Source organism: Lagenorhynchus albirostris, chromosome 14, assembly GCF_949774975.1.
Source record: "Lagenorhynchus albirostris chromosome 14, mLagAlb1.1, whole genome shotgun sequence".
NCBI lineage: Eukaryota > Metazoa > Chordata > Mammalia > Artiodactyla > Delphinidae > Lagenorhynchus > Lagenorhynchus albirostris.
The window spans coordinates 70,998,399-71,025,410 of NC_083108.1; the positions used below are offsets into that span (position 1 = coordinate 70,998,399).

At 48.0% G+C, this 27,012-nt stretch overlaps 2 protein-coding genes across 5 annotated transcripts in view; one reads left to right on the forward strand and one right to left on the reverse strand.

Annotated features, from left to right (window-relative positions):
* KCTD10 (potassium channel tetramerization domain containing 10) overlaps positions 1-23,169 on the reverse strand; it is a 32,579-nt gene extending 9,410 nt beyond the window's left edge. The window contains exons 1-6 of one of the 3 annotated variants that reach the window (XM_060121167.1): positions 23,087-23,169; positions 16,492-16,705; positions 7,956-8,125; positions 5,250-5,336; positions 4,874-4,926; positions 3,389-3,584 (exon numbers count right to left, since the gene is read on the reverse strand). In XM_060121167.1, coding sequence (XP_059977150.1) covers positions 3,389-3,584; positions 4,874-4,926; positions 5,250-5,336; positions 7,956-8,125; positions 16,492-16,705; positions 23,087-23,089 — 723 coding nt within the window. In that variant the 5' untranslated portion in view covers positions 23,090-23,169. Of the gene's footprint in view, positions 1-3,388; positions 3,585-4,873; positions 4,927-5,249; positions 5,340-7,955; positions 8,126-16,491; positions 16,706-22,426; positions 22,774-23,086 lie in introns of those variants that run through there. The other 2 variants (XM_060121166.1, XM_060121168.1) reach the window with 2 other exon arrangements.
* A 315-nt stretch (positions 23,170-23,484) lies between these two features.
* The window catches only part of UBE3B (ubiquitin protein ligase E3B), a 55,476-nt gene continuing 51,948 nt past the window's right edge, over positions 23,485-27,012 (forward strand). The window contains exon 1 of one of the 2 annotated variants that reach the window (XM_060170320.1): positions 23,485-23,619. The gene's annotated coding sequence lies outside the window, so the exon portion shown is untranslated. The remainder of the gene's footprint in view (positions 23,620-27,012) is intronic. The other variant, XM_060170321.1, reaches the window with a different exon arrangement.

Here is a 27,012-nt window from a genome sequence, read left to right on the forward strand (position 1 = left end):
AAAGATCTTACATCACAACCGAGTGGGATTCATCCCAAATTCATAAGGATGGTTCAACATATGCAAATCAACGTGATACACCACATAAACAAAAGAAAAGACAAAAACCACATGATCATCTCAATAGATGCAGAAAAGACATTTAACAAAAATGCAACATCCATTCATGATAAAAACTCTTACCAAAGTGGGTATAGAGGGGACATATCTCTAAATAGTAAAAACTATTTATGACAAACCCACAGCCAATATAATACTCAATGGTGAAAAGCTGAAAGCCTTCCCGCTAAAATCTAGACCAAGACAAGGATGCCCGCTGTAACCACTTCTATTCAACATAGTATTGGAAGTCCTAGCCACAGTAATCAGATAAGAAAAAAAAATAAAAGGTATCCAAATTGGAAGGGAAGAGGTAAAACTGTCATTATATTTAGATGATATAATACTATATACAGAAAAACCCTAAGGACTCCACACAAAAACTACTAGAACTGGTAAATGAATTCAGCAAGGTAGCAAGACACAAGATTAACATACAGAAATTGGTTGCATTTCTTCACACCAACAATGAAGTATCAGAAAGGGAATGTAAAAAAAATCAATACCTTTTAAAATCACAACCCCCCAAATAAAATACTTAGGAATAAACCTCACCAAGGAGGTGAAAGACTTATATATGCTGAGAACTATAAAACATTAATAAAGGAAACTGAAGATGATTCAAAGAAATGAAAAGATATCCCATGCTCCTGGGTTGGAAGAATTAATATTGTTAAAATGGCCATATTACCTAAAGCAATCTACAGATTTAACATGATCCCTATCAAATCACCCATGACATTTTTCACACAACTAGAGCAAATAGTCCTAAAATTCACATGGAACCATAAAAGACCCAGAATTGCCAAAGCAATCCTGAAAAAAAAGAACAAACCAGAGGGCATAACCATCGCAGACTTCAGATAATACTACGAAGCTACAGTGATCAAAACAGTGTGGTATTGGCATAGAAACAGACACATGGATCGATGGAACAGTATAGAGAGCCCAGAAATAAACCCACACACCTACAGTCAATTGATCTTGAACAAAGGAGGCAAGAATATACAATGGGAAAAAGTCCCTTCAGCCAGCGGTGTTGGGAAAATTGGACAGCCACATGTAAATCAATGAAGTTAGAACACACCCTCTCACCACACAAAAAAATAAACTCAAAGTGGCTTAAGGACTTAAACATAAGATATGACACCATAAACCTCCTAGAAAAGATCATAGGCAAAACATTCTCTGACATAAACCATACCAATGTAGGTCAGTCTCCCAAGGCAACAGAAATAAAAACAAAAATAAACAAATGGGACGTAATCAAACTTACAAGCTTTTGCACAGTAAAGGAAACCATAAACAAAACGAAAAGACAACATACAGGATGGGAGAAAATATTTGCAAATAATGCGACCAACAAGAGCTTAATTTCCAAAATATACAAACAGCTCATACAACTCAACAACAAAAAAACAAACATACCAATCGCAAAATGGGCAGAAAACCTAAAGAGACATTTCTCCAAAGAATACGGAAGGCCAATAGGCATATGAAAAGATACTCAACATCACTAAATATTAGAGAAATGCAAATCAAAACTACAATGAACTACATGCTCACACCAGTCAGAATGGCCATCATTAAAAAGTCTACACGACATCGTTAATCAACTATACTCCAATATAAAATAAATATTAAAAAATTAAACACAAAAAAATGAAATAAAATACCTTCAAAAAAAAAAAAGGTCTACAAATAACAAATGCTGGAGAGGGTGTGGAGAAAAGGGAACCCTCCTACACTGTTGGTAGGAATGTAAGTTGGTGCAGCCACTATGGAAAACAGCGCAGAGGTTTTCCTCAGAAAACTAAAAACAGAATTACCATATGATCCTGCAATCCCCAGGCATATACCCAGACAAAACTATAATTCAAAAAAAGATACATGCACCCCTATGTTCATAGCAGCACTATTCACAATAGCCATGACATGGAAACAACCTAAATGTCCATCAACAGATGAATGGATAAAGAAGATGTGGTGCATATATACAATGGACTACTATTCAGCCATAAAAAAGAAAGAAATAATGCCATTTGCAGCAACATGTATGCAACTAGAGATTATCATACTAAGTGAAGTAGGTCAGAAAGAGAAGGACAAATACCATATGATATCACTTATATGTGGAATCTAAATTATGACACAAATGAACCTATCTATGAAACAGAATCATAGACACAGAGAATAGAATGGGAGAGGGATGGATTGGGAGTTTGGGATTAGCAGATGCAAACTGGTATATATAGGATGGATAAACAACAAGGTCCTACTGTATAGCACAGGGAACTATATTTAATATCCTGTGATAAACCATAATGGAAAAGAATGTGAAAAAGAATGTGTATATGTATAACTGAGTCACTCTGCTGTACAGCAATTAACACAACATTATAAACCAACTATACTTCAATAAAAAGAAAAAAATAGAAGGGAGGAAAACAAAAGACAAACACAACTCAGTCACATAGCCTAAGGAAGAGGGTAGGCAAGCAGAAACCTAAAGGGAGTGAATATCAATTAACAGTGGACCAGATCTCTAACCACACTCTGCAGCATGATCTAGCTTTGCAAAACAGCACAGAGACAGAAGGGAGAGGTCAGGTCCACTGGTTTGAGACAGAAGGGAGAGGTCAGGTCCACTGGTTTGCAGAGGATGACATAAAAATGGGTCCAGAGTCCAGATCAGTCAGGGAGTCACATGCTGGGAAGAAGCCACCCAGATTCACAAGGAGTGCTGAGAGGGCCCCGTGAGGGCGGAGGGCTGCCCAAGTCGGTGGGTAAGAGGAGGACAGATGACAAGGAAGTAGGGGCTCACGACTAGAAGGCCAAGGTCAAGACCTTGAAGGTAGCACTGCTCCTGATGAGTGAGCTGGATGGGGCCAGTGTGGTGGGAAACAGCGTCGAGAGGAAGACGGCAAGGAGCTGGCACAGGTGGGGTCAGATCGTTGATGACAGAGGAGCAAATGCAGGCAGCGGGGTACACACGGGTACAAGGACCCGTCTGAATCAACCTTTACAGAAAAGGAACCCATGAGCAGTATGACTGTCTATACTTACTGGGTGTCAGAAAGGAAACGCCATTCTGTTCTTCCAAGCCTACGTTTGGATCTTTCCAGGGCCCAAAAGAGAATGAATATTTGAACAACGAGCAGTCAAGAGTCAAGGAAAGCATTTTTAGAGCCTTTTCCTCTTGAAGTGTATTTTGCTCAAGGAGAAAGGGAAGTTTTTCAAATACAGATTTCAGACTAGCCACTCAGAACCGTCCTCTGGAGGCCCTTACCTTGGTCTGTTTCTTCTCGGTGGCGTAGACGATAGAGGTACAGCAGACTTCAGCGATCTTGCGGCCCTGGCCGTAGAAGGACCAGCAGCAGATTTCGTCCCCAATGACATCCTTTATGAACAGGACCCTTCCATTAAAGCGCAGCGATAGCTTATCAAACAGTTCGATGTTCTTCAACATATTGTCGTCAGAATTGCTGCAAAAGAGCATTTGATAAAGTGACTGATTACAAGCTGGTGTTAACAGCCACCACTAGTGGGGGAGTGTTTCCACACACCGGGCCCATTATCTCCAACATCCCTTTTCAACCTCACAGTAAGCCCGTGAAGAAGGCACTACAGTCCCCAAAGCTCAAAGGAAAGCAAGGGTCAGAGAAATTAGGGAACTGGCTGAGGCCAAAAACTAATAAATGGCAGAGCTGAGCCTCAAAAAGACAGCTCTGGCCTCTAAGTCTGCGCTCCTCACCAGCGAGCTAGGGCGGACGCCCTGCTGTGCAACAGCCAGGAATGAAATCCTGAAACCACGGGGTCTGCAGGCAGAGGCACCAGGTCGGGGACATGGAGGAGAGCCCCACAGAGCCACATGAGAGGCTGAGTGACCTGCCCGAGGGAGACTTTTTATCCTGGGTCCATTTATGGGTCTTAAATAACTTCATCTAATACCCCTACAACCCATAAGTTCCTGATTTAGAGCCACATGTTCCCAAGAGCCAAAAGGCATTCTAGAAACCTGTATATATTGCTAGTGGGAACATAAAATGGCATAGTCACTTTGGAAAACAGTTCGGCACGTCCTCAAGTGATTAAACGTAGAGTTACCACATGACCCAGCAATTGCACTCCTAGGTATCCACCCAAGAGAAATGAAAACATGTATGTGTACATGCATGTCCACAGCAGCATTATTCCTAACGGCCAGAAGGTGGCAACAACCCTAATTGTCCATCGACTGATGAATGGACAAGCAAAATGTAGTCTGTCTGAACAATGGAGTATTTTTCAGCCATAAAATGAATGAAGTACTGATGCGTGCTACAACGTGGATGAACTTTGAAAACGTTATGCTAAGTGAAAGAAGCCAGACACAAAAAGCAACATATTATAAGATTCTACATATATGAAATGTCCGGTGTAGGCAAATCCATAGAAACAGAAAGCAAAGTAGTGGTTGCCTAGGGCTGGGGGAGATAAGAGGGTGGGGGCCGTGGGGAGTGACTGCTAACAGGTACAGGTTTCCTTCTGAGGTGATGAAAATGGTCTACAATTAGGTAAGTGGTGATGGTTGCACAACTCTGAATATACTAAAAAACACTGAATTGTGTATTTTTAAACGGTGAATTTTATGGTATGTGTGAATTTGATTTCATATCTGTCGATCCATCTGGGCATTCCAGAGGTGCAAAAAGGCCACCCTCATCTGAAGGGAACGAGGGGAGCTGGGCCTGGCTGGTTTGAGTGCAGATGTCTTTTCTGGCCAACACCTTACCTGGTATACGAGTATTTGTTGTTACTTCTGTTGTAGAGCAACTTCACGGCTGGCTGTGGGTTGTTTTAAAAAAAAGGAAGAAGAGAGTCACTTGGAGTGCAGGTGCGAAGGACCACCGGCTTCCCACAGCACTGGAGCCCTGCCATCCGCCTGAAGAGGCAGATAAGCATAGCCTGCTGGCTGGGGTGGGGCTGGAGAGGGAGACTGCGTGAGCCAGCACCAGGAGAAACAAAAGATGAGCTATACTCTCCCATTCCTGACCCCTTCTCAGGCCTTGCCCAGGCAACTTCACACATTTTTATTCCAAAACTTACTCAGAATAACCTCCACCACTTTTGGTAGCAAAAGAAATGCCACAAGGTTGCCTCCACCATACCTTATTTGAAGTCGCTATAAGTTTCTGTTCTTCCTTGGATGAGGTGATGACAGGAACTTTGCAGAAAGGCTCATAAGTATCTTTGTTCTGCTGGAACAAAACATGCTTTCAGCCTGGGAGGCCTGCCCAGCATTGAACTGTTTAAGCTGGCCTGCCGGGCAAAGATGGACTCTGGCGACGGGAGATGGGGCAGCCGTGGCTGGGAAGAGAGGAGGATTCTCAGCACCAGTGAAGTAGGATGGGGGACGACCAGGAGTGGAGTTCTCCAATGAACCCGCTCTTCGGCCAGGACTGTTATATGCCAGGGTGCTTGGCATATAAATACTAACAACAATGACACATTTCACAGCCCAGGAAGCCACTCAAAAATAAACCCTAAATATGGCAGATGAAATATGATTGCATCAAAGCTCCTAAAACCCCACTGCAATGACTGCAGAGGAATTATAAGCCCATAAGGAGAGAAAGAATGGGAAAAGTGAGGTCAGCAGACAAAAGATGTCAAAAATTCAAGTCTGGAAAGCAGGTCTCAAGTGAGTGATAACCAAGGAGCAGAACGCTGAAACCTAAGTTGGCAAATGGGAAAGAATCCACAGCTTTGAAGGCTGGTGGACTCAGGGGGTTGCTTGCTAGTCGACAGAAGCACTGGTGAGACCTCCAGATGGATCCCCTACCCCAGCCGGGCAGGAGAAAAGTCCACTTTCCTGGAGCAGTTTGTACAGGAGAAGACAGGGCTGAGCTGCTATTCCGAAAACGGGAGATTAAGTGAACCATCTACACACTAAATGGTGAGCCCTACCCCCAACCCCAGCCCCTTCTCCTACTCAGATCTCAGAAGGCAGCCAGTTGGGCTTATACCCACCAGGCAAGAGAGTGGAGGATTCCTCTACAGGGAACCACCTGTCCAAAAAAAAAAAAAAAAGGCTTACAGATTCTGACATTGAGAGTTCCCACTGAAAAAGCCAGCCTTATCATCTGCCACTGAAGCCCACTGGACAACAATACATACAGTGTTTCAGAGCCTTTACTCTTGAATTTCAACAGACCAAGGACCATCAGATTATACCCGGAAAGCCTCTCAAATATGAGACTGAAACCAAAACAAAGAGAAAAAGTAAGAGAAGGAGTCACACAATGAAGGCAGCAGAAAGAAAACTTCAAATAGTATCATCAGACAGATGAGAGCAGATACCGCATCCCATGAAACAAGATCAGCGTGCTATATAAAAAAGAGCACTCGGAGAACTAGAAAAGGCTCTCGGGAGTCAGAAATACGATAGCAGAAATGAAAAATTCAATAGAAGCGTTGAAAAGATAAAACTGAAAAAACGCTCTGAGAAAATACAAGGATAAGGGCGAGAGAAATTAGGAGGTCAGTCCTGGAGGTTTAATCTCAGACTAACAGAAACCACAAAAAGGAACCCAGAGGGCATGTCTCTAAGACAAAGATGAAACAGATTCCCTGATGTGTCTGAACATACCAGAAGGAGACTGAAGTTTCTGAGAATTTAGGGCTGAATTAGGGATGGGTGCTTAGAAAACCAAGCAAACAAAAGACAGTGAAGCAATCACTAATTCTGGCAAACTGAAAAGTTACACGAGAAAGGAAATAATCACTGTATACTCTGTGGCTCAACTGTTAACAATATTTACACAACTCAACGTAAACTCTGAGTACGGATTTAATCAAAACTGTGATAAACTATACTGGAAGAAGGAATATGTGCAGGCAAGTTTGGTAGTGGCTGGGGTGGTACATGAGCTAAATTTTAATCTTCTACAGAAACGCCAGTAGATAATGTGGTAAACTGAAAAATCAATAAATAATATAAGAAATAGGTGAGTAAAGAACTGCTGCAAGAATTAAAAGAGGCTGCTGCAGGGGTGGGAGTGGGTGGAAGGCGTATGCTAGTGTTTTTGACATCAACCTAGCTTACAATACTAACTTGCCTTGGTAAACGCTTTACATGCATTACTTTAATAAACATACAAATGAAATAAAAAATAACAAAGTAAAAGCTACAACATTCAGTTAGATTTACAGGGAGTTCACAGACTCGCAGTAGTGGCAGGGGTGGTGCAAATAACAGCTCCTCAGGCAAATACCAGTTCCTCAGGCAGACTGGCATCGTGGGTACTGTCCCAGTGGAGAGCCACCCAAGAGCCTCACGTTTACAGATCCAATTCCTAGCACAACGCAAAGGGGTTCTTCTGATTCTCTGCCATGTCTTAACTTGCCTTGAAATAAATGGCTTCTGGCTACATCTAGAAGCGTTCTGGTTTTGTAGGGATTTTACTGTCCCTAGACTTGACCCCAGCAGTCCTTCCCCAGCTCCAGCTGAGGAGTGAGGGGTGTCTGTCTGTAGAGATTATGCTGGGCTCTCAACAATGACTTGTGGGATGAGAATAAGTCTCCCAATGAGTCCAGAAAAGGATCAGGTTTTACACCCCATGGCTCGGTACTGAAGGGTTACAATGCACACAGGGAGAGGACCCAACACCATGGGGGCTGAAATAAGCCAGAGAGCAGTCAGGTGGCCTCAGCATCACAGGGAAGCCTCTCGGGGGTCGCACAGGCCAGAGGGGAGCAGCTCCGGGGTCAACTCATTAACTCTCACAACAGCTCAATGAGGGAGGGGGACAATGAGAAAGGCAGATGAGTCTGGGGCTCTCCCCGCCCACACGGGGAGAAAGGGTGATACCTACTTGCAGGGCTGCCTGGCACTCTTCCACCAGGCCCTGGACCAGGTAGTACTTGGCTTCTGCCAGCAGCTCCTCGATCTCCCGGCGGCTCTCAGGCAAGGGGACCGCCCCGTCACGAAGGTAGTTGAGTATGGTACCAAAGTGCTTCCCACACCGGTCAATGAGGATCCAGCCTGTGGTGGGAGGAGGCGGGAGGAGAGCTGGGGTGTCTCTTGGCTCCCACCACCTCCGGGGAGAGCAGGACCACAGAGAGGGTTGCGGCCCCACCTGCCCAGCTACCAGCAAAGGGCTGACCAGGCCCCGCTGGCTGCAGACAAGCACACCCCAGACTCACTGGTTTGGGCTCCTTTATTTTATTTATTTATTTTTAACTTTTTGGCCACAGCAAAGGAAGGATTGAACCGGTGCCCTCTGCAAAGGAAGCACGGAGTCTTAACCACTGGACTGCCAGGGAAGTCCACGGCCCCTGGGGCCTAAAAGTATGTTCCTCAAGTACCTCAAAAATCCCTATGTTAAGAATATCGCAAGAGGGCCTACCCCACACCTGGATAAAATGGGTCCAAATGAGCACATCCCATTGACAGGGGAAAGGCTTCTGGTGTGAAAATATCTATTCCCTTTTACAACAAAGCTTTTTTTTTCGGACTCCCAAATAACAGAGCCATTTCTAAGGAAGCAGACGGCTCACGCTGCAGGGAGTCAGTGACATCTGACTCCCAAGGGTGACCCCCAGGCACTCACCAGCACCACTACAGAAAATTCCATCCGTAACCCCCCAAACAAGTGTTTAGTGGCTAATGACAGCAATCAGAGATAAAATGGTGACCAGCCAGACCCTGCCCTCAAGCAGTTCAGTCTAACTTGGGGAGATGGCGCTGGCATTCATGAGATATGGAAACACATTCCAGCTGCTGACCGGAACCAGGCACAGTGCGAAATTGTGCCTTGTGGGTGGGGACAAGGCGAGTCCTGCCGCTTCTCAGTGTCTTCTCCAGTCTCCAGTCCTGGCCCTGGTCTGCAGGGCCGCTATGCGGCTTCGCTTCTCGAAATTCCTCCGCTGAAATGCAAATGCTACTGGGAAGAGGAAAGAGGACTGGAGCCTGGGAAGGGGAGGAGGAGGTACCAGAAGGGGAAGCAGGGTTGAGGTGAAGACCAAGTACATCTCAAGAGAAAACGCGAAGCCAGACAGACGGAGAAGTCCCGGCCTTCCCGATAAGCAGGGTCACCCCGGGAAGGGGGCCCCAAGTCTCCTGCTGCGCACTGCAGGTGAGGAAATGCCAGCGCCCAGGGAAGTTAGGAGGTTCACACAGGAATCACTCATTCTCTGTCCCTGCTTTCCCTCAGCTTGGGAAAAGAGCCAGGTTTCCACTCCTAAGACCACTATGTCTTCCCAAATCCTCCTCAGACCCCAGGCCCTGGATCGGCAGCAGAGGCCAATGGAGGCCAAGGGCAGCCAAGACCTTTTCACGTCCGGTCACAAGTCGGCCCGCCTCCCCCGAGTCCAGCCCCGCCAAGTGTGCTCAGGTGTTCTAGCGCACTAGTGTTCTTTGCCGCCATCACCAGGAGAGTTGACAAGGAGGCCATTTCCACGTTCCGCTTTGCAACTACTCCTCAGTCCACGGTTCCTGGGCCTTTGGTTAAAGGTCCCGTCTCGTCCCTCCAGAGCCTTCTGCGCGGCACTTCCACGCTGCTATGGCTTCCTGAGTACAGCAAGAAGTTAATCCCCAATCTCGGCAAACACAAAGCAAATGTGTGGCCTGGAGTCAGACCCTGGATCCGAGGAAGGACAACGAGGCCTTCACAGGTGTGGTAAATCCTGTCACCTTGACAGTGCCCGCTGGACATTATGTTCCCGCTCCTTTCTCCAGCTGAGACAACAAAGTGCGGACTCGGTATCTGTTCTGCAGCTCAGATGCCTACAGGGGCCTTGAGCACACAGGATAACCAGGTGCAGGTGGGCAGGGCGGACCACAGCCCAGGCCCTGCCTCTCCCCGCCCCCGCCCCCCAAGGGGGTTCTTCCCACTCCAGCCAAAACTGGCCAGGCAGGAATGAGGCCCAGGGCTGAGAGAGCCCCTGATGTTCCAGGAGAAGCCAAAAATGCAGATTTCCCTGTGAAATCTCCAGACTTCTAAAGAACAGTAAACTGATTTTTTTTTTAAAACCTGTCATTAACCCACGACAGGGCAGCCACAACAGGGCCTGCTGGCCAGCAGCTTGTGACCCCTGTTGTGACCGTGGATCAAGTGCTCTCCCTCCAGCAAGCCGACAAGGTATGGAAAGACCGTATTATCTCCCCAACAGTTCCTGGTGATGGAGGCTCATTCCCCTGCATTTTCCTCAGATGAAAACAGAGGCTCAGGGAGGTCCAGGGACACTCCCAAAAGCTGGGGAGGCAGACCTAAACCACAAGGAACAAGCAAGGAACTCGTAGGAAAACTCTTTTCATCATACGAAATTGAGAAGACACGTAGAACCTCAGTCTTTGGGAGAAAGGGCAACAAATTCCACCCAGCTGCTCTGGGAAGAAAATGTCCTCGTCTGCCTTTGATGCGTGGACAACGCAGCCACTCAGAAAGAACGAGGGCCCCTGAAATCAATTACCCAAGTGACAGTCCAGAGTTTCCATAAACGAACAGGCGGACCGTGACACTGGGCTCTGGCTCAAGAATGCTGTCAGGAAATGCTTGTGGTGAAGGAATCATACTTTGGACAAATAAGGGCAAAAAAAAAGAGCAGAGCCAGACGCACTCTCCATGAGGTTTCAATTAACATTTTGACTTCAAAATATTTTAGTTGCTTTCAAAGCAGGAATCGATCCCTTTGAAACAGTCAGCTCCAGTCCCCAGCATATAGACAAGCTAAGGGAAGCCAAGCCAGGTCAGGGCGACCTGGGCTCCCTGGCCCCTTTGGCAGGGCTGGAAAGAAGAGTGAGGGGTGTAGACCCGGAGGCTCTGGGACGGGTTGAGTGAGACAGCACAGGCCTGTACTGGAAACACAGCTCTGCACCTACTTGCTGGATGACGTTGGTGTCTCACTTAACTTCTCTGTCCTACGGTTTCCTGTTCTAAAAATGGTTCCTCCGTGGGCTGGCATAAAGGTAAGATGAGAGAATGTACAGGAAGCACAGAGCACAATGCCGGGTCTGCCAGCAGCCATCAAATAGGTCTCTGATGGTGAGCCCTTTACATATGGCATCATCACTGGAGAACAGACGGGAGTGGCAGCGGCATCCAGAGGCAGAATGTTCCAGCCCCCAGGAAGGGGGTCTGCGTGGTTTTTGGGGTGCCTGGGAGGAGGCTTGGCTCAGAGACGGGGGGCTGGACCGCCGGGCTTGCCCCCTCCCAGCCCTGCCAGCAGACCAGGTACATCCTCTCTCCTTCCCTCCCCCACCTCCTCCAGGAAGCTTTCACTGACCTCTCCTTCTCCATACTAAGGTATTTAGATTTTTATGGTCCCCAAACTTGCCTGTTCGTAAGTTGCCTAAGGTACTTGGGTCCTTGTTACAAATTCAGACTCTTGGAAGTAGCCTCATTCCTAAATCAGAATCTCTAGGGCAGGGTTTCTCTGCCTCGGCACTAGTGACACTTTAGACCGGGTGATTCTTTGTTATGGAGAGACTCTCCATAGGGTGTGTAGCAGCATCCCTGGCCTCCACCCAATAGCATTCCCACACCCAAAACGTGACACCCAGAAATGTCTCTGGATGTTGCCAAGTGTCCCTGAGGGTCAAAACTCATCTCTGGTTGAGCACCACTGACTGAAATAGATCAAAGATTTAAATGTAAAAACTTCGAGGTATCAAAGTCAACAAATCAGACTGGGAGAAGATATTTACAACATAAGACCACAAAGAAATATGATCCAGAATATATACTTCTACAAAGAAAGAAAAAAGGAAAATGGGAAAACGTGTAAAGATACTGTCCGGCAGCTAAATGATGAAACACAATGGCCAATAAACATAAGTCACTCAATGCACTGGAAATGCTAAATAAAACAACAAAGTACTGTATCATAACCATCAGATTGGCAGTAAGCAAACAATGACAGGTGCCCAGTGTTGGCAAAAATTCAGACCCCTGTGGGGAGGATAACTGACACAACCGCTAATACCTAATCAAGTCGAGGATATGATCCCCAATTCCCCTCTTGGGAATCAACTCCAGGACAGAGCTCCCAATGGTGGGTAGGACCTTAATGCTGTGGGCCCTGGGCCGGGGGTGTGGGGGGGTGGGGTGGGGCTGGCTGGGGCCTGGGGACTCCAGAGCTTTTTCATTCACCAAAGTAAAAATATTATTTTCTGGGTGTGCCATGATGTGGCAAAGGTTGGGAAGCAGAGCCCACACATGCACTGGGAGAGTGTTGGAGAATGATAATATTCCTAACAGTGAACGCTGGAAACAGCCTAAATAACCATCACAGAACATGGATCCTTAAACTGCATGGAACACTCTACTTCAGGGAAATGTGTGAACTAGAGCTGTTTTCTCATGGATCAATCTCACAGGCATAACGCTCACTAAAGCAAAAGCTAAAAGGCTACGTACAAGCTATGACATGTAACACCGTTTATATGATGTTTAAAAATGCACCAACTATATGGTGGTTACGGACATAAACAGCTGTAGTAACAGTAATTCACGCAAAGCCCCACACCAGTGGTTCTCAGCCCTGGCGGCGCATTAGAATCCCACGGCGAGCTCTTAAAGTCCTAATGCCCACCACACCCTGTCCAGTTACATCTGGCTGAGAAGTGGGGGCGGGGGTGGGGTGGGTGGACGACAGGCATCAAGGTTTAGCTCTGAGGGTGACTCTGTGCAGCAAAGACTGAAATCCACCCCAGTGACCCCACAGTCAAGCTACTTAGAGGTCATGGCTAGAAGGGAGAGAGGCAGAGAGGGTAAAGAGAAGCCCCATGGGTCCAGGTAATGTTTTAGTCCTTGTCTGAGTCGGGGCACAGGGGAGTTTGTTACATTATGCAGTTTAAACGCTTTCAACTTATTTCAGAATTTTGCATAAGGCAGGAGGCCTGCGGGTACTGCAGTTTTCCTGCTTATTCCACTGCCCCACTGGTTTTCTAGGGAACGCCTACTGATAATTAGATTAATGACTCTCTTCTCTCATCTAGTTTATAGACTTCCTTACTCCAAAAACATTAGCCAGAGACCAGACACCATTTAAGGCGGGAAAGTACTACAAGCAACAGGGATGAGGCAGGCAACTACAGGTGAGGGCCGGACAGAAGTCGTGTTACGAAAGGGCCACATAAATCCACCCGCCAATGACGACAATGACAAGGGCTCCGGGAGAAATTCTAGCACTGCAGGAACTGAACCTTTCTGGGGAGGAGTCTGGGAAAGGCCTAATCACTGCCACCGTGTCCTCTCAGAAGAGCGACCCCTGTAGGGGGAACGTGAGACCGCAACACCCTCATCCCACAAGGCCAAGGCAGGCCACTTCTCCACAGCGTGCTGAGACCCTTCCCCACAGCCCCGGCTCCTCTACACCCCAGCCCAGGCAGGACTAAAGTAATAACAGACAGCCCCCATTTACTGAGTCTCCCAAAGTGCCGGGCCTCCTGTCAAGGGCTTTCTAACGTCCTCATGTAATCCCCATGACAACCCTGAAAAGCATTATCATTTGCAACTTTTAAATGAGGAAAGAGGCTCAGAGAAAAAGTTACTCGACTAGTGTCACATCACCAGTGAACAGCAAATGAGCCTGTGTGAGCACAATGCCCAATGCGTGGAAACTGCTCCACGCATTGCTCCACTGCTCCACTGCTCCACGCATGGTAGCTGTTAGCTGGGACAGCTACCATGGGACAGAGCAGGACTCAAATCCAGGTCCACCTCCAACACCCACGCTCCTCTCTGTTGAGGAATTACGTGCACACGGTATACAACTCAGGCAGGCAGAAGGGCGTGTAGTGCAAGAGAGTCTGCCACCCACCCAGGACCCCAGGTCCCCTCCCCAGAAGCAACCAGCTTCTCAGGTATCCTGTACAGATTTCTAGCAACACAATGCATATACTGTTCGGTATCTTCAGAGCCCTTGTTCTTTAACCAGCATGCCGTCCTGCTGGCTTCACTCGCCTGGGTGAGCCACACTTGGCATTTGGGCCTGTCTGTGGCAAATTTCACTGCCACCGACAAGCTTCCTGCCTGAAGGCCAGGGTGAAGCCGTGAGATGCAGAAAGTCTACCGCGCTTTGTAGATCCAAGGGTGTGCTTAGGCCATGGGTCAGGCTGGGCAGTGTACTCCCCAGGGGCCAACAGGATTGCTCTGCCAGCACAGCGCTGGCTGGAAGACCAGACACTCAGCCTGACACCCCAGGCCCAAAAGGGCTTCATCTCTAAGCTGGTGGTTGCACCATAAGGCTGCCACACTCAGACGACCAGGCCTAGGGCTGGGCCCACATCAAACCACGCACAACGGACAGTTAGAGCCAGCAAGTCCTGGGTTCAGTAGCTTCATCATTTCCAGCCCTGTAGCTTTTGAAAAAGCATTTCACCTCTCTGAGATGTGGATTTCTCACTTAGCAACTGGTAACAGCAGCCACCCCTTAAAGGGTTAAGGTGAGGCTTAAATGAAACAAAACCCATAAAAGGCCATACTGTGAGCTTTTCATGATGACTTGAAGGGGGCTGGAGTTCTGTGAAGTGGAAACAGCTGAGGTTTGGAGTGTCAAAGGCAGCACTGCTTCCCTGGAGATGCTGGGTTTTCCACAAAGCACCGAGGAAGGACATCCTCTGGCAGCTGTTTAGAAGCCTGCACAGGCCCACTGGTTCCACTCTCGTGCGTCTCCCAGTTGGGGGATGGGAAAGCTTGCGGACTCTGTCTCCTTTGTGACACAGCATCAAGCCACCAAGGTGAGGGCTCTCAAGGAGACACGGCTTCCACGCTGCCTTGGAAGCGAGCCAGCCGCTTTTCCTGAGCCCCGCCAGAGACTGGGCAGGGCGGAAGAAAGGCCACAACAATCCTGGGGTCTCAGATAAGGTCCACTTCCTTCAGCAGCTGGGGTGCTATTGTCTTGATTTCCACAAATACTCCCGGGCCATGCTGGGTGCGGCCCAGCAGAGGGGATCCTCCTACTCATGAAAACCCTGGCGTTTTCTGGGTGGGGCACTGAGGCAGCTCTGGGGCTCTGACCTCATTCACCTGCTGCTGGGCCAGAAACCCGAGTTTGTGGGGAGCCCAGGGAAGTGGGACTGAAGGTCCCCCAGCAGCCTGGCTTCTCCAGGACACAGAGGGAGACGCCCCCACTAGCCGACAGTCCAGGGTGTGGCCCTCTTAGGATAGGAGAACACGCTGTGCACACCAGGCCCAGAGCCCCCAATCCCACCCGTGTCAAAACTCGCCACTCTTCCAGGAACTACCATCTCGAGAAAGGCAGGGGCGTCAGCACAGAGGCCAGCCTCGGAAACAGGTAAGGTAGGGTCAAGCCAAGCCGTGGTCTGGCCTGGTCTCAAGCAAGCTCAGGCCAAGGAATGAAGGATGGGGCCATCTTTAAACCTCATGTGACCTGCCCCATAAACCCAGCCAAAGAAGGATGCTCCCTCTTGCGGGGGTCTGAGTGTTCCAGGTGGGTGGAAGTAGTTATGGGAAGTAGGACCATTTTAAACAATTCTTTGCCCTTCATTAACATGACTTTCCACAAAAAGAAAAAAAAAACCACACACTGGGGACTTCCCTGGTGGTCCAATGGGTAAGACTCCACGCTCCCAATGCAGGGGGCCCGGGTTCGATCCCTGGTCAGGGAACTAGATCCCGCATGCATGCTGCAACTAAGAAGTCCGCATGCCACAACTAAGTTCCCATGCCACAACTAAGTTCCCATGCCGCAACTAAAAACAAGCAAAAACAAAAAACCCACGCATTGAATATACATATATTGAATGCTTACTATGGGCCAGCAGTCCCCCCGGGGTGGGTGTCATTGTGCCCATTTGCCAGATGGAGAAATGAGACGACGACAGGCTAAACAACTTGATTAGGGTCACCAGACAAGAAAATGGGGAGCTGAGACTCCAAAATCCAGGTTTGTGAGTCTTTTATCAGGACCCCATCCTAGGAGGACAACGGTCCAGAGAAAACGCTCCCACCTCTGTCACACTCGAGTTTCACTCTGACATCACAGAATCATGACCGAGAGAATGGGAAGAGAGCCAACCAGGGCAGCCAGTCCAGTGTCCACTGTACAGAGCTGATGCCTGGGGCAGGGAAGTGACTTTCTCACAGTCACACTGCAAATCAACAGCTAAGTCGAGATTATGACCCCCCGCCATCCCGCTGACTCCTACTCATCTTCAGCTCTCAGCTTAGGTGTCACCTCCTCAGGGAAGCCCTCCTTGACCACCTCCCCCTCCCCCCAGATTAGATCCAGTCTCCCTGTTACTCACTCTCAAGGCTCCCTGCATGCCCAGTAACACTGAGCACAACAGGAAACCTGGGCCTGTGGACACTGCCTGTTTCACGTTGGTTTTCTGAACTGGAAGGAAGCCCTCGACCACAAGCATGTCCCAGAGGCTGGGCTTACCTTCACTATCCGTGAGCACCTCCATGCGCCCGCTGAACATGGCCTTCAGCATGGTGTCCTGCTTGGTCAGCGTCTGCATGGTGGTGTAGTACAGGGCTCCACCCACGTTCAGCTTCACGTACTTGGAACTGGGGCTCGTGCCCTTGAACGAAGTGGTGCGGGTCGCAGCTGCTGGCACCGCTGAGCTCACCACACTTTCTCCTGACATCTCTTCCTGCCAGGGGACAAACACAGGGGCACTAGGGTCACAGCACCAGGCCTGATTTACTCTTCTCAGCCAGTGTGCTGCAGCTGGCCTCCAGATCTGTTCTGCTTAGTCCAAGTATACACTGCATTGAAAACAAAGTTTACTCCCAGCGTTGACAACTCGGGAGAATTCACAGGAAAATCTGAGTTTCTGGCTTCTCTTAAAATCAGAGGCCAACTAGGCCAGCAGGGGAACCAGTGGTGGGAGCTGGGGCGTCGGCTAACCCATTGGGAGGAGCATGCACTCCCCAACCTGCCCCAAACTCCAAGCAGACAGCCTCATACACTGGCTTCACTGCTGACCCTGCAAGTACCAGTTTGCCACTAAGTCTTGCATTACAAGGACTTCCTTTGTGCCCACTACCCGTATAAATGAACACCCTGGCTGTATCCTGAAGTGGCCGAAAGCACTGCCAAGGTCCCGTTTCCTTACTGCTATGCACAACGGAACAGCTAAAAGTGCCACTTTTCCGTTGAATTACCCATGAAACAAGCTTTCAGGAAATTGAGTGGGGTCTCAACTACCGTTCCCTTACAGGGAATAAGTGTTTCTAAGTACTCAACAAAAGACATAAAAACTCTTGGAAGCAAGTTATTGCAAATTGGAGACCTCCTGTACTAGTACTTCCCCAAACGGCAAGATCCGCTGAGTCTCCCTAAAGAGCACTGCCAGCGACCATGTACATCCCCGTAAGACAAATGGATGCAGTGTCTGATCTAAGCAGACGCAGGAAAGGAGACTGGTACCTGGCATGTGTGTATTCAAAGAAAACTTTTTTTCCCAAATTTTATTTTTTTTAATTGAAGTCTAGCTGATTTACAACGTTGTGCCCATCTCTGCTGTACAGCAAAGTGGCTCAGTTATACACATTTTTAATATTCTTTTCCATTGTGTTTATCATAGGATACTGAATATAGCTGCCCGTGCTATACAGTAGGACCTTGTTTATCCATCCTATATATAATAGTTTACATCTGCTAATCCCAGACTCCCAGTAGAAAACTTTTCTTGAATAGGGAACACTCTATAGCTGAAGATTCCAAGAGTGGCTGAGTCTTTACTGGATCTGGAGCACAGCACTGAGGAGGCAGCCCCTGCTGGCCACGAGCTGGGGGCTACTCTTCCTTGCGGTGTGCAGGCTTCTCAATGCGGTGGCTTCTCTTGTTGAGAACACAGGCTCTAGGCACACAGGCTTCATTAGTTGTGGCACGCGGGCCTCAGTAGTTGTGGCTTGCGAGCTCTAGAGCACAGGCTCAGTAGTTGTGGCACACGGGCTTAGTTGCTCCGTGACATGTGAGATATTCCCAGACCAGGGCTCGAACCCAAGTCCCCTGCATTGGCAGGCGGATTCTTAAGCACTGCGCCAACAAGAAAGTCCCCACAAGTGTTATTTTTTAAATGGGCTAAGGGACTAATGAGTGGCAACCTGCCATCCACCAGTGATAGTAGAGGCAATGGCCAACTTGCTTGACCTCCATCCCCTCAAAAGAATGGCCGGGAAATCACCCACTGGGGAACCCACTGTTGTCAGGGCGCTGCAGAATGACACGGACGAAGAATGGCCTCCTGGAGAGAAAGGTGTTTTCTCAAGAAACTGTTCCTGCTTCGTTCACCAAGTGAAAACATCACAAGAAGGTTAAGTTTTCAAAAGCTCAGGCTTAGCTCACCTGGGGTCTCTGTGGCCTGATGCCAAACACAAAAGACAGAGGCCAAGAGGAAGCAGTGATGCCTCCCTCCTAGCTTTCGTGTGAAATCAGTCCTCAGAGACCTGCCACTAACAGTTATGACCAACCATTTTCCCCAGAAAGACACGTTGTCCATTTGATGGCAGAAATGGCTTACGGGAGTGAAGAGTTTCAGAAAACTCTGAAGACCTGGAGCAGGGGGGAAAGAAAAGCTTATAATTATGGATTGGGAGTTTTTTTGGGTGGAGGGGGTTAGTTAAGGAAATTTGCCCCCAAACGGAAATACTTTTTTAAGCACCCATTTCAGATCTAAATTTATACAAAAGTAAATATGTTTTTGGGAAATGGTATGGCATTTTGTAAGGCACTTACCGTGAAACAGACAAAAAAAGTCATAAAGAATAATTTTATGTGCTGTACTTTTTTGGCTTTCCAATACCTTTTTTTTTTTTTTTTTTTTTGCGGTACACAGGCCTCTCACTGCTGTGGCCTCTCCTGTTGCGGAGCACAGGCTCCGGACGCACAGGCTCAGCGGCCATGGCTCACGGGCCCAGCCGCTCCGCGGCATGTGGGATCTTTCCGGACCGGGACACAAACCCATGTCCCCTGCATCGGCAGGCGGACTTTCAACCACTGCGCCACCAGGGAAGCCCCTCCTTACCTTTTTAAAGATAATCTGCATACACTAAAGTGTATTTTAAGTGTAGAGTTTGATGACTTTGGGTCAACTTATGCATCTATGTAGCCCCTACTCAAATCAAGAGAGAACATTTCCATCACTCCAGAAAGCCCCTCCCTGACCCTTTCCCACACCTCCCTTCCAGGAGATACCACCGTTTTAATTTCTATCACCACATACTACCATTTAAATCCAAACAATGCTGGAAGACAGTTATCACTATCTTCATTTTGTGGACTTGGATACCTCAGCCCACAGACAATCAGTCACTTCTCCAAGTGCACTGGTGACGGAGGTGTCTTGATGAGGAAGCGAGTTAAGGATGTGGGCAAGTCCTGCCTGGCCCCAAGCCCATGGTTTTATCAATGGTCATGCTTGGTATATACAGAGCTATGACACAGAAATTGAGAAAGGGGGCCCCACCCCCCATTCTTCAGAAAGTACAAAAAAGCTCTGAAAGAAAGACAGGAGGTCATGTGTGGCTGAGAGCTTGGGTTTGGAAGTCAGACCTGAGTTTAGGCCCCAAGCCCTGCCACTTACCAGCTGTCTGAGTCTAGTCCCGTCTAGCGAGTGGGGACAGTGGCCACACCTTCCAGGGCTGCGAGGCCCCAGAGAGCACTCAGCCCAGCCCCTGCCTCAGAGCAACACAAAGCACTCAAACTACGATGATCTGGGAATGCGCTCCAAGTCTCAAATTATCTTCTCTTTTAAGTCCATTTCCAGGTCTACTGACATTCGACCGAAACACTAAGAGAGAAAGGCAGAAACCATCCTGATCTAGCTTGAGACTTCCAGGTAGACAGAGAAAGCCCTGAACCTTTCCAGAGCCCACCCTTCTAAAGGTCAGTCACTTCAATACTAGGAGAGGTCCTTGGAAAAAAGATTCTGGCTGTGTCCATCCCTAAGCCTGAGCCGCAGGGAGCGGAGGACACAAAGCAGTAGACAATGAGCCTCTCACAGCAAACCTCTCTTCAGAGGCCTCCTCAGCCATCCCTGCTGGGATCCTGCCTTTGTTTCATCCTTAATGAGGTTGGGGAGGTGAGGCAGGAGAGAGCACAGCTGGTTACAAGAAACAGAGGTAATTAACACTTGCAGTATTGGTTACTGATTCTACTCAATTAGAAGTTTATTCCAGTTAGATCAGTAAGTCCAGGCTTCTCTTTCCCACCTCTCCTGAGCATACTGCTGCTGATTCTAAACAGTGGCTCTCCACTTTAAAAAAATCCTGATGCCTGGGCCTTACTCAGGGAAATTCTGATGCAATTGGTCTGGGGGTGTGGCTAGGCAGGCAATAGCACTTTAGAATTCCAACTCCCTAGGTGATTCCAACGTGCAGCCAAGATTTCAACCCGCTGTTCTAAAAGTTCTGTGTCACCCCACTCCAATCAGCCTCCATTTAACTTCCTGGTCTTGGAGAAGCTCCCCAACCTCTGGCTCTATAAGCCCTATGAATTTCTGACCACACAGAAAAACAAACCAAATCGGAAACAAAAGCAGGCCCCTGCTTCACAGCTTCAGGCCGCACACAGACAAGAAGCAACTGTACGCATGCTTAAAAAATAAAAATCAGCCTAAGGGGTAAAACCTCTGACTCGAAAGGAGACCCAGGCAAGTACAACAGGAAAAAAGGCACCAAATCCCTCACCCTTCGAAGTTTCCTCTACCTCTGTAGAACTGTCTCGTGTGTGTGTGTGTGTGTGTGTGTTGGAGATGTGTGTAGAAAGTCTGAATAAGAGTTCAGCAAACCTAAACCTGCAGTTCTGTGTGATGTTCAGAAAAATAGCTTCACCGAGTCTCAGCTTCCTAACTTGTAAAATGAAGTTAAAGCCATAATCTTCAGAATAACCCTCAAGGAATAAATGTTTAAGTATTTAGTGTAGTTTCCCTTTTGCTCAAGTTGTCCTTGAGGCCAGAGCTTCCCAGCCTTGGCTGTACTGGAATCACCTGGGTGCATTTAAAAAGTGGTGATTCCTTGGCTTCACCCAGAACAATTAATCAAATTGGGGAAGGGCGCGGCAACTCAGAAACTAGTGTTTAAAAAGCTCTTCAGGTGATTTTAATGTGCAGCCACAAAGCTCAGGTGTTTCTTTAACTAGCTAAGAGTCATTGTCTTGAGGCTAATTATAAAACTCCCCCTACCCTCCAAATCAGGGCACTTCTACAACCAGAGGTCAGCTGTTCCATTTCAACAAAACTAAATTCAACCAGTGGACTTCCCTGGTGGCGCAGTAGTTAAGAATCTGCCTGCCAATGCAGGGGAAACGGGTTTGAGCCCTGGTGCGAGAAGATCCCACATGCCGCGGAGCAACTAAGCCCGTGCGCCACAACTACTGAGCCTGTGTGCCACAACTACTGAAGCCCGGGCGCCTAGAGACCACACACCACAACGAAGAGTAGCCCCTGCTCGCCGCAACTAGATAAAGCCCGCGCGCAGCAATGGAGACCCAATGCAGCCAAAAATAAATAATAAATTTATGAAAAAAATAAAAAAAAATTCAACCAACCACATAACTGTAGCATTATTTTGCATCCAAAACTTACAGGACAGCCACTGATATTTCCAAGAGTTTTGTCGAATTACTTTCTCTTCCTGTGTTGTGCACACAAACCATTGGCCTATTTCTTTCAGCAGGCTAGTGAGGAAAACGTTATCATCACTCCCATTTTTAAGGGGAGAAAAGTAAGTACCAGAACTATTAGGATCCTCTGACTCCCACTTTCATGCACCTCTCATTACAGAGCCCAAATCAAGAAATCATCACTCTCATCCCCTGCAGGGCTTGCTAAAACAGATTGCTGGTCCCCACCCCGAGACTGACTCAGTAGTCTGGTAGGTCTAGAAAACTTGGCCATTTCTAACAAGTTCCCAGGTGATGCTGCTGGTCTGGGGACCACCGTTTGAGAACCACTGCTTTAATGACTTCTCTCCCTCAAGTGGAACTTACTTTGCAAAAAATGGAGCTGTTCAAAATCAGATACGGGTTGAATCATTTTTTTCTTCAACATTGGCCTTGGGACCGGTGTTCCCTAAAGACTGCACTTGCCAGGTTAAAGACTTGGGGCAAGCAAGTAAAAAGAGGGTCTGGGCTGAACTTTGGTCATTCCCACCCAAGGAAAAAGGGCTATTCAAGAACCGACCCTTGAAGGATTCCAAGCACAGAGAAACTTCCCACAGCTAGAAGATAAGAGTGTGAGGCATCCCCAGCTCCTTAGCTGTGGCCACCCCGGGTCTCGACGCAAGTGACTAGATAGGTACCCAGGCGCCAATTAAGGCGCTGGATTCCGTGGCGAAGGTACCCTGACCTCAGGACCCTGGCATCATACCTCCGCGGAGTTCCCAGCACCGAGCGCACGCCCACCGGCGGGCTCCCTCGGTTTCTTTCCTCCGCTCCACTGGCCCGTGTGTTCAGACGCACTTGTAAGCCTCGTCCCCACTTCACCGAAACCCAGCGACTCTAGCATAACTTCCAAAAACCCCGAACACTCCGCTCCAAGGAATCCCACTTCGCCCTCTCATAAATTACCCATTCTCCTTCACAGCCCTGCCCAAATCCTCATTTTCCACTCCAGATGTCTATCTTCAGTGACATCTCTTTGTTCTCTTTACAATCACCAATTCTCATTTCCAACCAGCGCTGAAGTCTCAGACCCCCCACTCATCCATGTACATATCTACTCCACGAGCCCAAATGCCCTTTCCCGGATCCCCCAACAGCTAGGGACAGCACTCCCCTACACACACACACACACACACACACGCACGCACACACGCACGCACACACGCACGCACACACACACTTCTCCGTCCAGAGCCCTTCCCCCACCCCCGGCCTCGCCCCCCATCCATTCCCCCAACCGCCTCTCTCCTATCGCGACAGCCCCTCATCAAACCCCCTCCTCTCGGTCCTTGCCCCCTTTATTCTACCTCTGTCCCGCTCTCTCGCCCGCCCAGAGCCCCCAGTCCGCGGGCAACGCCCTCCTTACCATGAAAAGCCGGAGGACGCCGGAGTCTCCAAACCCGGACTAAGAAAGACAGGAAACACCCAGCTCGCGTGAGCCTAGGGCGGAGGCGGGGCCGGGGCGAGGACTGCCGCACTCGGCCACGCCACTTCCGCCCCGCAGAGGACACCTTCCTAAAGGGTCCGTTGTACTCCTAGATATCGGCCGCTTTCCTTCAAAGTTCCCTGGTTGGAATGGGTTGCATCTCTTCTCGGCTGGGTCAGGCATTTATCCCGCTCCTAATGCTCCGCTTTTTCGGCTTCCATAGAGGGGGACAAGGTGCAGGGAGGTTTTCCTTTCCGGACGAAGAAGCTCTTCGGAACTGTCGTTTCCGGAACTGGATAGTTGTTTCCCGGCGGAGCTCTCAGAGTGAACATCCCGGGGCAAGATGGCGGTCGGGCCTCGGCTGCTGCCCCGGGTCAGGCAGAGCTCGGGGGTCTTGGGCTGAGGCGGTGGTAAACTGCGGCCCCGACCCCGAGCGCGGGGGCCTCGAGCGGATAAAGGTCTACGGCCTGCGGGTAGCGAGTGGCAACAGGGTTGTGGGTTCTCTGGGTAGTGGGGCCGGGGACTTGGAGGGAGGTGCCCCTGGGGCTGGGTCCCTGCTTCTCCTGGTCGGAGGGGCAGGTGCTGGGGGCTGGCTTTCGGGTTCCGGTAGGGGGTGGGGAGGGGTTCTCCGTGACCTTTTTATCTCTGAGGTCAATGAGATAAAAAGGGGCAATAGACCTTTATAAGCGGACTAGCGCTGGACGAAAAAGATTTGTTATTGTGGTTGTTGATGCCGGGGAAAGACACCGGGCCGCAGAAGTCACCCAAACCGGAGTTCGAACCCTACTCACTGTAACCGTGGGTGAATTCTTTCTCCTCTCTGAGCCCAGTTTCCAACTCTGTGAAATGGAGTAATTAGCTCGTGTCACAAAGGGTGTTGTGTAATTAAAGTTTTAGAACCATGTCTGACATTCAGCGCTCAATGGAAGCAGCTGGTGTTAATGATACCAATAAAGGAAAGCTTGGTAGTAATTTGACTTTTAGCCCCATGGGCAGCCTTGCATTCTCGATTTTTCTTTGCCTTCCGTGAATAGTGGCGTCCCTGGGTCTTCTCTGTTGCACTTAAATAATTGCTTTGGGGTTAGAAGTGGGTTCAAATTCAGGAGCCTAGTGACCTCTGACAAGTCATGTCTCTTTCTACATTTCATTTTCTCTGTGTGAAGGTGGGATTTGAAAGCATGCACCTACATAGGCTGTAGCCTTCAAAACCTGTTGCTTATTCTTAAGAAAGTTAGATTGTTGAGACCTGATAGAGCTGAAAAGACAGGTGGTTAAATATCTGTACAGTGTTTGATCCATGGTCCACCCCTAACAAATGGTCATTCAACCAGGTAATTCAACCTAGCTGCCCAGCTATTCCCACCATAAGCGGAAAATTGCCTTGGGCTCAGACAGCAGTTATATATGGTGCTTCACCTTTGGACTACACTCTCTAGACTGTCAGGCTCTTTCATAGTGCTCCATGAAGTTGGCCTGATCCAGAAAAGATTGATTTTGAACAGTCTCATGGAACTATAGAAGTAGAGAAGAGTCCTGACTCAGTATTAAAATCTTGACTCTGCCGCTTTTGGGATTATGGGAGATATTAAATGGGATTATGGGAGATATTAAATGATCTTATAGGGTTGCTCTTCTTGTTAGATGAGATCACATAGAAAGGACTTGACAAGCAGTGGGTACTCAAATCAACATGTTTCCCTTTGCTTTTCAGACCATCTTGGTTATCAACAATCTCTTGTTTCCTAATCTTTCCACCTATAACATTTTTGTTTCCCTAACTGGATTGTAAACTTCTTAGGGACAGAACGGTAAAGCTCACTTACCTGCTATCTGCTTTCAGATACTCCTTATTAACATTTTCCCGTTTAATCTAATCACAGTATCCTGATGACTAAATCGAGATACAAGAAGGATAAATTTTCATTTAATCCTTTTAGCAACTCTAGGAGGCAGGTACTATTATTATCCTCAATTTACAGATAAGGAAACTGAGGCCTAGAGAGGATAACTTGGCCAAATAAGGTAGAACCAGAACTTGAAAGAACCAAGGGCTATTTTGACCCAAGGCTTTCTCTGCTACTCACAGCCTTTTCTATGCACAGCCTTTTCTTTGATTCTCCAGGGCATTTAGCAGAGTAAGTACTTAATAAATACTTCTGATGTGTTTTTATTTGATTGATGAACTGTAATAGATGTTATGCAGGTAGAGGAGGTGAATAAGAAAGAATTTGAAGAACTGCAAAGTATAGCCCATTATGTGATGTAAACAGAAACCAACATAGAGCGTTGCCAAGGGGATGATGATCTCAAGGAAGGGATCTTATCCTGCAGGGCCCGCTGGGAGAAGTGAAGTTTTGACATAGTCTTAGAGGTACTTAGTCACAGTTGGCATGCAACCTCCTGTTCTTCTATTGGGAAAAAGTGCTGTCTTCTCCTTCTGCTCCCTCCCCTTCCTCCCCCTGCCCCCCAAGAGGGACTGTCTCCACGTTAAGGAAAGAGTATACCATTGTGCTCATGGCTTGGGCCGGCTTGTTTGTAGCTCTCAGGACCTTGAAGCTGTTACCCAATATAAACAGGGCCCAGGGCTCATAGCCCAAGTGACAGGACTGGTGAGTCTTAGTACACCCAGGGATAGAAAAAACTCTTAACGGGTGACTTATTTCCTACCCAGAGAACCATAGTGCCTGTACAGATGAGGGCCTCTGCTGAAGAGTTTTAAAAAAGAAAATCTTTGTGTCTATAAAAATAATACGTCAATTAGACTTACTGTGCGCCCCGTCAGCCACCTCTATAGGTGCTTGAGGTCATCATCTCATCCAGTGCTCATGATTGGCCTCTAAGCTGATTAACAGACAAGACAGAACGACTCCGAGATACCTCCCCCCGCGGTACACGGCAGAGCTAGGGGCTGGCTCCAGCTCTGACTCACAGTGCCATGTCACGCTACCACATGCCTTCTGTGGAGAGTTCGAGAAACAGACTAGTTAGGGAAGCAAAATTTCCCACAGTTCCCCTACCTCAAAACAACCACTCTTTTTTTTAATATTGAAGTATAGTTGATGTACAATATTATATATAAGTTACAGGTGTACAATATATATGTTACAGGTGTATAATATGGTGATTCACAATTTTTAAAGGTTTTGCTCCATTTGTAGTTATAAAATACTGGCTATATTCCCCATGTTGTACAAAAGATCCTTGTACTTTATTTTATACCTTACAGTTTGTACCTCTTAATCCCTTACCCCGATACTGCCCCTTCCTCCTTCCCTCGCCCTACTGGTAACCAGTTGTTCTCTGTATCTGTGAGTCTGCTTTTCTTTTGTTATATTCATTAGTTAAAACAACCATTCCTAACGTGTTTTTCCCCCCAGTTTTGTATCTACCTGCGCACGTGATTTTTTCTCTTTCGTTGTGTAATTGGGATCATGTTGTAATAGGGAAGAACCCTTTGTATTCTATTACAAGTTAATCACTAAAGGGATGTTGCCTGTAAGCTTAAATTATACATAATGGCCCACCTCTGGGAACCCTGCCTCCCAGGTAATGAGGATTAAGCTAAAATACCTTTGTTTAGCTCACAGGAAACATCCTGACCAGGCCCACCTCTGAATGACTGCAGGGAGGAAGAAATTAACACGTCCCCTCTGGAGGCTGACCAGAACCAGGAAATGTTTGACTTTCCTCCCTCCCCTTTTAGTATAAAAGAAGCCTGAATTCTAATTCAGGCAAGATGGTTCTTTGGGGCATGAGTCCACCATCTTCTCGGTTTGCTGGCTTCCCAAATAAAATCGCTGTTCCTTGCCCCATCAACTCGTCTCTCAATTTATTAGCCTGTCGTGTGGCAAGCAGTATGACCTTGG